The sequence below is a fragment of the Silene latifolia genome, chromosome Y (genome assembly GCF_048544455.1).
Source record: "Silene latifolia isolate original U9 population chromosome Y, ASM4854445v1, whole genome shotgun sequence".
Classification (NCBI taxonomy): Eukaryota; Viridiplantae; Streptophyta; class Magnoliopsida; order Caryophyllales; family Caryophyllaceae; genus Silene; species Silene latifolia.
In genome coordinates this window covers 75,163,068-75,175,441 of record NC_133538.1, presented here as the reverse complement: position 1 = coordinate 75,175,441, position 12,374 = coordinate 75,163,068, and the positions used below count along the sequence as shown (strand labels likewise).

At 34.6% G+C, this 12,374-nt stretch overlaps 1 protein-coding gene across 1 annotated transcript; it reads right to left on the bottom strand.

Annotated features, from left to right (window-relative positions):
• Positions 1–9,684: 9,684 nt before the first annotated feature.
• LOC141628337 (uncharacterized) lies at positions 9,685–10,113 on the bottom strand. Its single transcript, XM_074441495.1, has one exon. It carries the CDS (start codon positions 10,111–10,113, stop codon positions 9,685–9,687), a length of 429 nt encoding a protein of 142 aa, XP_074297596.1.
• Between the last annotated feature and the right edge of the window lie 2,261 nt (positions 10,114–12,374).

Here is a 12,374-nt window from a genome sequence, read left to right as displayed (position 1 = left end):
ACCAAGGTATGAACGAAAGGGAGGAAAACGATTAAAGGTATGAAAGAGGATTTTAAGGCTTAAACCATACGCTTCTTAAAACTTAAGGTTCTCTCTAACAAGGTCACGCCTATTAGGGTATTGTACCTTCATGGCAAAACGACCAAATCCCAAACAAGGGTCAAGGTAAAATAAACGCTCGCTTAAGGGGTAATAAATCGGTTAGATACTTCTTCCACCTATCTTATCACATATTAGGATTTCCCTTAAGCAAATATACCACTCAAGTATAAAAGCATCTCTTTATCTCAAGCACTCGACACAACCTCAATTTTTTTTTAAAAAAAAAAAAAAACCAAATAATGAATTGACAAAGACTTCTCAACAAAGTTCTCAAGGATTAACTAACACCAAATCACATTCCCAATCTATACGGGATTGTTAACATCTAAAAATGGGTTTTCTTCCAAATTCATATTCTAAACTTATCTCTTGTTTACTCCTAAGGTGACGACGCTCAACCTACTAAGCTTTCAAATCCCAAACATAAACAACAAAGCCAAGTTCTATAACTTTAATCACATAGGCAACTCATTCCTAACACAAAGAATCCACCAATCGATTATACTTACTTTGTCAAGGAACTAGGTATAAGAATCACTAAGTATGTCTCATCACATTACCTAAGTCTTTCTAACATCACATCCTCTCAAAACCAGGGTTAAGGGTCAGACACAAACAATCTCCTCAAAAGTCGAATTTTCCAACCAAGGTCAACATTCCTCACAAGAAAGAGTACTATCCAATGGCGTTAAGGGAGGATAAGCAAAGAACAAAGGACAAGTTAGGAGTACAAGCGTAGCTTTTAAAGTAAAACAGAAGGGAGTTTAGAAGGAGGATAAGCACCAAGAGATTAAGAATAAGGCGAGATACAAAAAGAACGAGAAACATCTTCAAGGAAGTAGAAGCATCTTCAAAGGTTGAACAAATCTTCAATCCTCAGCAATAGGCACTAAATCTTGATCTTCTTAAAATATAAGTGTCCTTTCAATGGAACGGAGATACTCTTGGCGATCACTCAAGAACATCAATATTCAAATTCAAAGACATAAAAATACATTTTTACACCAACAAATGATAAAACTAATTATCAGACGTCTCCAATAACAAGTTTTAACACTAATTGACGTTAAAACCAGTGAAAAACATTAAAATATTTTCAAAACCTTTAGTTCAATTTTTTTTTTTTATAATAAGGGTAATAACTCCATTAGCTATAGATAAGCTCACGGTCATTGGTCCAAGAACACAAGAATTATTAAATGACAATCAACAAACAGGTTAGTACCTAACAAAGAGCAAACACAAAGAGACTACAACATAAGGTCCTAAGTCTACCCATCCTACCCATCTCTCAAGTTTGTTATCTAAAGGTCAAGTTATTTATATTGGGGTGCACAAACGTGCGTCGGGAGCAAATATGCTCTGATACCAACTGTGACACCCTCATTTATTGCGGAAAAATAAACACGTAGTTCTAGAATAAAACTGCATGGATATGTTTGTAATAGGTTCATTTGGGTAAAAACCTGTAATTTTTAAAACCTGAACCTGTTATAAAGATATCCAAATTGGAAGGTGTCAAACATACAAGGTCTAACTAGAAGTTTCACAACATAACCATCGCTAAAGTCGCGAATAGCAAATTATACAACCAAATGTAAAGAGGGAGACATATGTCCCTAAAATGTATGTGACAAAAAAAATGTTTAAGGGTCACAATAAAATAAAGCCAATCTAGGTCCCAAGGTTACTTTGCTCGCTAGCTCGTCCATGTACCCCATATATGCATCACCTACCTGTCATTCGCATTTTATACAAATACGAAAGCCACAGTCAGTGGGGAGTAAGATTAATATTATTCTAGTTCTAATAATATTAGTCTTTTAAGAGGTTATCTTGGGTATTCATCTTTGGGAGGGATTCTATGCTTGAATCTTTGTTCATCCATATAAGGAAAGCTCAAGAACAAGTAAGAAGGAGATCTTACTTGTACCCTTTAATCCGAAATTCCATAGTAAGAAAGACAATTTCTTCTCTATTCTTATTTATGTTTGCATGCATATGATCTAGTTTTAATTTTATGACTAAATTAAAATGTCACACATAGGAATATGTAAATTAATGAGATTAAATTTCTTACAAGCGGTATCATGAGCCTTAGGTTGTTTACATGCAAATCGGTTTATAGTATTTCCGAGTTATATGATTAACATACAAAACTAATTAATTTGGTTTTATGATGATAAACCTAAAAATAACCTTGCATGTTAAAAGTTTCTGGTACTAAGTGATTTTTAGGATTTTTTGGTTTATTTATGTATATTACTGTTCATTTTATATAATAATGGCATTAAAATGTGATTTTTATGATAAAAATGTCATTTTTGGACTAAAAATAGTCAAACTTCGATTTTTTCAGTTGTTTTTGGATATGTTTTTACATATATTATCTACTACTGGCCTGTAAATTTTCATAATAAAATGAGTTGTATTGCTCGAAATATGGATTTTTCAAGTTAAAATCGTATTTAAATGGGTAAATAGGTTAATATGAGTTATATTTCGAATCTGGTCATGGAAATTTAGTATACCGTCACATACAATTTTAAAAGATGTGTGTAAAATATTTGGCTATAATGAAGTCTTTATGCATGATTTATGAATTTTTGATGAAAAATCACATAAATAGTGACTTTAATTAGTAAAAATGCTAAAACATACTTCATGACTAAAGAAAAACGTCACATGTTGCATTTTATCATATATTTCAGATCTAAAAGTACAAAGTTGATAAAATTTATTTTTCTCATATTTTTATGGTGATAATTGTTAAAATCGATAAACCGCAACATTGTTTCTCTCGATAAATTTTCAAAATTTTTAACCTAAGTTTTGAACATTATGAGTGTCATGGTATTTTTTACAGAATGTTCATGAGTTTAAATTTCAAAATTTGAAATTATTTGATATTTTTATGATTTAATTTGAAGTTTATAGCATAATTTTGTATTTTAGGTCCATTTATGAACAATATTAAAAAATCTAGGTTAATTATTGTCAAATGTTAGTGGAGACTAATTTTGAGTCCTAAGTTGGTTAGGGTAATTAACTTGTACATAAATATGAATTTATGTAACTATGGTGATTTTTAAAAGGTTAAATCACGCAAATCCGTAAAAACCGATTAATATACGATATTGGCTCCTTAAAGGCGATTTAGCATAAAATTGGGCATGTTCATATATATTATAATGCTGCATTTTATTTATGATTGTCATATTTTAATTTTATATAATTTTTGAATTATGTAATTTTACTTAGTATGGCCTTAGTTTTAATTGATATTACCCGAAATGTATGGGAATATCGATTCGGTTGTAATTTATTGTGATCTCGTATCATCGTTTTGTAATTTAATAGAATTTTTTTATTTTTAATTACAAATGTATAATAGGAAATTATGTAATTTATTATGTAATTTATTTATTCCGGAGTTCCTTGAAGACGGTGCCACTCGAGAAGGCGATCCATCAAAGAAAATGTTGCCTTGAAATGCGTGCCAAGACCAAAGTTCAAGGGACTAAAGGAGTTGGTTTCCGAATTTGTAATAGTTTATTAGATTTACTTTTTTAGGAAGGCCATAATAGGATTTTATTTATGCTTTGCATTTTATTTATATGTTGCATGCATCGCTAAATCGCCATAACTAAAACATGCATTTTTTTTTAAATTGAGTTTATCGACCGTGTCAATTACAATTATCGTAGTTCACCACTTTAGTTCACTTAAAACGTGATAGATAATAAATTGACAAGACCTCTCGCTAAAATAAACAATTGAGACTTAGCCTTACCAAAAAGTAGAAACCATGAAAACCTATTTCGTGAGGGAGTGCACTCGGCCTTACCGGGGTACAAACCTTGCTACGTAGTGGAAGTGAGTGATAAATGTCTACCCACCGAATTTATAAAGATGAGGGTTGTATTCGGCTTTACCGATGCCCAAGTTGATGTAAATTTGGATCATGGACACATTTATTCGAAATTTGGGTTGAACTCAACGAAAGTATTCTCGACGGTTGCCGGATGTGGTTCGGGCTAAAGATAAATATTAATCTAAATTTATCGACCAAGAGTTCTAAAAGTATATTCGATTAAAGAGTTAATGCACTTTGTTATATTGATAAGGGTTGTATTCGGCTTTACCGATGCCTAAGTTAATATGAATTTGGGTCTTGGAATCATTTATCAAAGTTGGGTAGAGGCCACTAGATAAATGCAATAAAACTTGTTTAAATTAAAAATTTACGAGTGTTATTATTATTTTTAAAACGACAAACGTTTTATTCCTTCTATTTTCGTTTTGTAGACCACTTTTATTTCTCATAAGAAATGGCCGCACCAAACACCAACGCCGCACCTCTAACTAATGTTTCATGGCTCCGATCGTTCATAGATCGTTGTAACTTGAAAAGAATGGGTCAAATTTCTCCGATTGGGATGCCCAACTCATATTAGCCGCCCAAGGTGACGACAAGCTTCGTTACCTCACCGAGGCCTCTCCACTCGAACCTAATGCTAGGTCGAGTACCGCCACTAGGGAAGCATATGAGGCTTACCACAAAGAGTCTGCCGCTATGAAAAATGTGTTGATTTTTGCAATGGAGACGGATCTCCAAAGGAGAGCCTTTAAAATGGGCACCGCTTATGAAATCTATTCCAAACTTGTGACACTGTTTTCTCAAGCTCCGAGGATCGTCCAATATGAGGAGGCCTCGACATTCTTTGATCTCGATTTTAAGGAGGGCCAAAAGGTTAGCCCTCACGTGCTCAAATTGTTGGAGCTAGTCGAGACTTTGAAGATTCAAAAAGTTGAAATCCCCAAAGAGCTCATTATAGATAGGATTCTACACTCCTTATCGAAAGTCAAAGCATATGTTCAATTCCGGGTGAATTTGAACATGCAAGACAAGGACGTGTCTCTTGAAGAGTTGCACAAGTTACTTGTGCAAGCCGAAAGAGACATGGGGTTGAATGTTAACCCACCTAAGGACGTGCTTAATATAAGCACTAAGAGCAAAGTGAAGTTCAAAAAGAATGGGAAAAAGGGTAAGAGGCAAGCTCCCATGTCCACAAAGGCTAAGACTTTTGAAGCTAGCACTTCCAAGACCAAAAAGGGTCCTCTTGACAAATGCCATTATTGTAATGGTGTTGGACATTGGAAAAGGAATTGTTCCAAGTATCTTGGTGACATCAAAGATGGAAAGATCACTCTATTAGGTAAATGACTATCCTTTCTTTTATGTTTCTAATTCAACTATGGTATTTTGATACAAACTTGTGATAATGTATCCCCTTTTATTGTAAATAGGGCCTCCTCCAAACAAAGGCAAGGGAAAAGAGAAGAAAGCTTGAGAAATCATGAAGGAGCTAGGAGTAGCTACCGATGAAGCTTAGCTTTTATTGTCTTTATTTTAATGTTATGAATTTTAGATCTATTTTGATTTCTGTGTTCGACATGGAAATGGTTGATCCTTTCTAAACAATGGTTGTATTTTGGATTATGGTGGCTTGGTTTGCAACCCAAGTCACCCCTTTTATCGTATTTCTTTGTTCTAAAAATTCGTCTTTATATGCTTGCACATAGAAACTTATGATCATCTACTTAAAGTGATCTAATAAACAACTATAATGATGGGATTCATTATATGTCCACAAGCTTAAGGATTTTGTATGATCAATTATAAAGTGATGTTGAGTTGATGAACTCTCCTAAAGAAATGTCAATTACCAAGTACACTCATCAAATTTAAAATCTATCAGTCAATCTATAAGATAGTCCTCCTTCTACATCAAAATCATTATTTGTGTCTCATAAGCTATCTTTGAATATTTAGTGTATTTATTCTAAAGATAGAGTGGGAGAAAAATGAAGACACAAAGAATACAAAGAATAATTTGTATGCTTGAGTAAATGAGATCTACGAAAGAAAGAATGATTTGTATACCTAACTAGATAGTATACATAAATAAATGAGATCTATGGTCTCGAATAGATGAGATCTACATGACAAAAGAGACCAAGTAAAGTAATCAAAGGAATATGTTCTCAAGATAACTAAACGAGGAGACCAAAAGAAAGTTTTGAAAGAAAATGACTAAAGAATAGTCTTAACAAGAGATTTGGCTAATTTATGAACAACATATGACCAAGAGTTTCAATATTGATATTTACTTAAGAGCCTAAATGAAACAGAGTTGCATCTTCGAATATAAATGAGATTTATGATTAAAAGTTGCAAAGGAAGATATGCCGACATCTACAAAAGCTAAGTTAATTGTTAACCACGCGAGTGTCATTACTTAACCTCATTATGAAAATGAAATGGTTAAACGTCCTTCCAAAAAAGGGCATTTTGAGAAGGATGTGTATTAAATGGAATTTCACATTTAAAAAATGACATTGCTACGCATCATTATAAAAATGAATGAGTTAGAGATTAAAATCTCTTTCCATAAAGTTTAAGACTGAAATCTTTTCAAAATAGGTATTTTGAAAGGATATGTTGGGAACATTTATGGTTTTAATCTTAATAACTTGGCAAAGCAAAATGTATTTCAATTCTTGAAATGTTTCGATTGAGTAGTCAATTGCAAAACATGTGGAATTAAGTGGGAGTTTGAAATTATCATGTGAAGACATGAAATTTAGTGGGAGCAAGCATCTTGTAAAATTTATAACTCATTACTCATTGAGAATGACGAGCTAGTACTATCATTCACAAAGAAGTATTTGAGTTTTCAATTCTGGATGAAAATGGACTATGATGAATCCAACCACATCATGGAATGTTGGATAAGTATTGAAATATACACATAAAATCAACGCGAAACATAGGTTATTCATATCGATGAAAATGGATTTACCATAAGCAGTCATGGTCATTCAATGAACCTAAGAATGGTTGATCATATGATTAAAGATTACTAATGTTTCCGCCATTGGAATAATCATGCACATGTCCAATAATGAATCATATGCTTAAGAGCATGACGAGTCATTGGTAAGCCATAGAAGAAATCGTCTTTCTAGGAGAACTAATGAGCTATTCTAGTGTTTGACAGAACACTCTGTTATGTGACAAGAAGTTGCACATATTGAAATTCGAAAACGCGTAAGGATTGATGAAGATCCTAAGCTAATTAAGCTTAAAGAGAAATAAGAAGTTGGAAGGATACTAAGTTATAGTAAGAGGTTACTCAAAAATAGTTTTTTCTATTATGCTAGGACTTATGAGAAGTGCTAGGCTAGTTATCTTGACAATTATGGCAAGACCCTACAAAACGTATACCTAGTGCATTGCGAGTTGGTAGAACACTTGACCAGTGCAAGTTATATCATCCACCACAATTAGTTGGTTATGTGATAAACAACTAGAAAGCTCTTTCAAGATAAAGAACCTAAACCTAGGTTGGGAACCTAGATGTGTAGAGACAATTGGTATGTTAAACTTCTATTGCAATCAACAAGTGTTTTCACACTTATATACATCACAAGGTAGTAATATTGTATTGACTACCCGAATATGATGTCCACATTTGTCGCTTGAGTTATTATTAACTCACCTTATACTTTCTTACATCCAGACTGGGTGTAGAGACAATTGAACCCCGTTAAAGTGAACACGGATTAACATTGTATTCGCCCATAGTCACTTACATGTGGTGATGTCTCGAAGTGACTAGAGTGTGATGCGATTTTTGGCAAGTTCAAATGCCATAGAGTCATATGAGATGACTAGTCGATCACATAGGCAGACTATTAGGAACACTTTATCGGGCCTTATGACCGCTTATAGAGTTCTGGCAAATTTATATAGCCTGGTCGTGGTGAGAGCTACTATAGTATTCTAATGAGTCGATTCTTTTGACTAAAGACTGTTCGCCTAAGGTGGCACAGTTTCAGATTAACTTTGATTTATGTTACTACGACCTTCGTAAATGGGGTTAACTGGGCATATTTTGGATTATGATGGCTGTGGCTAGTCGAAGGGAATAAGTGCGATAGGAATTGTCAACCCCTTGTCAGGGTTATAACAATATCTCAGGGCCACTCGAGGAGTAATGAACTAGAAATGCGTGGCCACGCTTGGAAGGTATCTATGGTAGATAATTCCGGTCAATCCGTTATTCTCCAGATCCAGGAAACCACTCTCGATATGATCACTTGCAAGTACGACCTGAACGACACCTTGCATTGAGTGGGAGATTTTAATAGGACAAGAGAATTGGTGTCGCACACTTGTCGAGGACAAGTGGGAGATTGTTGGAATATGTGTCCTCCGACAATAATGCGATCACAACTGTCGATCATGATGATCAAATGTTTAAATCTCATTTTAAGAATACATGTGGGATGTAATATTTTACAGTCAACTGGTCCACACATATCGGTAATGATTGGCTGACTAAAGTTTGACATTACTGTCGTGCGACGGTGGTGATCAGTTGATCCCCTTAGGTCATACCTAAAGGGTAACACATTTAGTTGATTATTTAATTGATGGTATGACGATACGGGTTAATTAAATTGCTTAAAATTGACAGGCGATTTTGTTAGTATTATTGACGTGTCTTATTGTAATTCGATTAAATAAAGAAACGGTCTAAGTAATCAAATTGTTTTATTACTTAGATAAAATTATTGTTTACGAAATAATTGAAACTGAATGAATAATTTATTATAAATACAAGCCGTTGTGATTTATAATTGATAAACCCTTTTGGTACAAGTAATTATGAATTACTAAGTCGATTTTTTTACATGACGTATTTTTATTAATACGTTTATTTTTAATATGTTAAAAATACATTACAATTTCACATGACTAGTAACATGTGACAATTGACAAATATAAAATGGACCTTCCATTTTATATAAGTGCCGAAATGGAGGGAGTATTAGGTTAAAATTGTGTTGATTATTTTTAAGTGAAAAACTTGATGATTGCAACCTAATATAGCCATGCATGCCTATGATTTCTTGGGTAGAAAAACTTGCCCATGCATTGGCTCTCCTCCACCCCTCCCCATCGGTTTTCAAAGGGAATAATAGAGGGTTTTTCCCTGTAATTATTCATTCACTACTTACATTATAATTTCTAGTGTAAGAAATTATAAACATTCTCTCTACATCTTATGAAAAATTAGAGTGATAAAAACTCCAAAAATCCTTTCTCTTGACCGAAATAACAAGAGACCAAAATAAATATTTTGGGTCAATTTTTAGTAAGATTAGTATTATTCTAGTTCTAATAATATTAGTCTTTTAAACGGTTACCTTGGGTATTCATCTTTGGGAGGGATTCTAAGCTTGAATCTTTGTTCATCCATATAAGGAAAGCTCAAGAACAAGTAAGAAGGAGATCTTACTTGTGCCCTTTAATCCGAAATTCCATAGTAAGAAAGACGATTTCTTCTCTATTCTTATTTAAGTTTGCATGCATAAGATCTAGTTTTAATTTTATGACTAAATTAAAATGTCACATATATGAATATGTAAATTAATGAGATTAAATTTCTTACAATCAATACATCTATTCCAATTCCTACTAACAGTAGGCAAGAAATCTTTTGGACCACCCTACATGTTGAAGTTTTTGAAGCATCTTTTCCCCTGGGCACTTTTAGAACTGCTTACTATGCATTGTGTATGATCAAGCATTCCCTCTGGCATAAAATGAGCATACATGTCAGGCAGATGATCACTCCAATCCTTATTAACTAGGAACCTATCAATCTTACTATATATTCTCTCCTCAGGTTTTTGTTTTTTATTCCATGTAAACAGTGAACCAGTAGCAGCAATATCTATCACACCACAATCTGCCACACACCTTCTAAATGGTTCAATCTCAGCAGAAGGCGAATTACCACCAACCCTCTCAGTAGCTGATAAAACACAGTTAAAGTCTCCTGCAATAGCCCAAGGACCACTAACATGACTATCAAATCTCCTCAAATGATCCCAAAGAGGAGCCCTGTCATGTATAGAGTTGAATGCATAAACCATAGTTAAATAAAACACACTCCTATTCTCCAAAGGCTCAACTCTCATATGGATAAATTATGCGTTGTATTCTACAAATTGAATCCTGACTGCCTTAGGCTGCCACACAACCCATATCCTTCCACCACTATAATGCCCATTATTAGTTAAAATACACCAATTATTAAAATTATTAACAGCTTTGTTAAGTGATTTGCTCTTTATTTTTGTTTCCAGCAAACCAAGCAATCTAATGTCTTTAATCTGTATGAAATAATTAATACCTTTTTGTTTTCATACCCTATTCATACCTCTCACATTACAAAAGCCTAACTTATCCATTGGATATTGTGGGAATTAGGCTATGACCATTTGATACACCACTTCTCTGAGGAGGAGACGATACAATCTCCTCATATGAATGAGCTCCAAAAGATTCAGTACTGTAGCCATCTATATTTTGCTCCTGCTTATGCATGTTGACCAGTTTTTTTATAGGTGTGGTAGTCCTAGTACTTGTATACGAAGCCTGTCTTTGTAAGCTCCCTTGAGGATTAGTTACTGGTTCAGCCATGGCCTGTTTCAAAACTGTTCTCCAGACCATATGAACAGGTTTCTGACTTATTTTCTTCTGACCTCCCCTCATATAATTCTCCTCCTCATGTCCCATACCCATGCACTTCTTGCATTTAATAGGTCTCCATTCATATTCTACTTCAACTTAGATTATTGATCCCTTCTCATCTTTGAATCTTACTTTAGTTGGCAACTCTTGATCAACCATTAGCTCAACCATCACACGTGCATAACCTAATCTAGTTTGTTTGTTTGTTTTTTATTATTATTATTATTTTTTTTTTCCTCAGTAGCAACATCACATTTGATGGTGGTAAGAAGAGGGAATGTTGTGACCCCTGAACAAGCTGCTGGGTTAGTTCAGTCTGTCACAAGGGAGGAAGTTACTAAAGCTCTCTTTTCCATTCCAGTAGATAAAGCACCTGGACCTGATAGATATTCATCAGGTTTGTTTAGAGATGCCTTTGACAATGTTGGTGAGGATGTAGTGTCTGCTGTTATGGAATTTTTCTCTAGTGGGAGACTCTTTCAGCAAGTGAATGCCACTGTGCTCACCTTGATACCTAAGAAGGAGGCTCCTGCTACAGTTATGGAGTTTAGACCCATAGCTTGTTGCAATGTCCTCTATAAGTGCATTTCAAAGGTCATTTGCAACAGGGTGGCTAAAGTCTTACCTGACATCATAAGCATGAATCAGAGTGCTTTTATTCAAGGCAAAGAGATTGTTGATAACATTCTGATTTGCCATGATTTGGTAAGACTCTATAATAGGAAAAGTTGTTCACCTAGGGTATTGATGAAGATAGATTTGAGAAAAGCGTATGATTCCATTGAATGGGACTTTCTTCATGAGATGCTTGTTGCACTTAGGTTTCCTGCTCAAATGGTGGAGTGGATCATGCAATGTGTAACTACCACATCTTTCTCTCTGTCACTCAACGGAACTCAGTTTGGGTACTTCCATGGTAAGAGAGGACTCAGGCAGGGGGATCCCATGTCTCCTCTTTTATTCACTGTGTGTATGGAGTATTTGACAAGGATACTGAATCTGGTCACGGAAAAGCCTGAGTTTAGATACCATTCTTTTTGCAGAACTTTAAAGTTGAGTCATCTAGCTTTTGCTGATGATCTTTTGCTGTTCTGTAGAGGAGATTCTCAGTCTCTTAGAGTTATGATGAGGGCCTTCCTCTCCTTCTCTGTAGCTTCTAAACTGCAAATGAATAGAGATAAATCAGACCTGTATATGAATGGGGTCATAGGTACTGAAGTCCACAATATTCTTAACATCTCAGGGTTTCATGTTGGGACTTTCCCTTTTCGTTATTTGGGGATCCCTATTTCATATAAAAGAATTAGTGTGGCTGAGTGCAATAGAGTGGTGGATATGATTGTTTGTAGAATTAGAGGATGGGGTGCTAAACATCTTAGTTATGCAGGGCGTTTGATTCTAGTTCAGTCTGTGCTAACACAGATGCATAACTACTTGGCCAGAGTCTTTTTATTGCCCAAGACTGTCATTCATAAAGTGAAAAGTGTGTGCAAGAGCTACTTATGGGCTGGCAGTGCTGATTCTCATAAGGTCCCTTATATGGCATGGAAACAATGTTGCTTGCCTAGAAACAAAGGAGGACTAGGGATAGTTAACTGTCCCCTCTGGAATGTGGCCGCTATTGGGAAATACACTTGGTGGCTGGCAAATAAGAAGGACT

Bases quoted from the DNA above. Each gene is read 5' to 3' on its own strand.
- LOC141628337 (XM_074441495.1), bottom strand. From the start codon at position 10,113: ATGGTTTATGCATTCAACTCTATACATGACAGGGCTCCTCTTTGGGAT.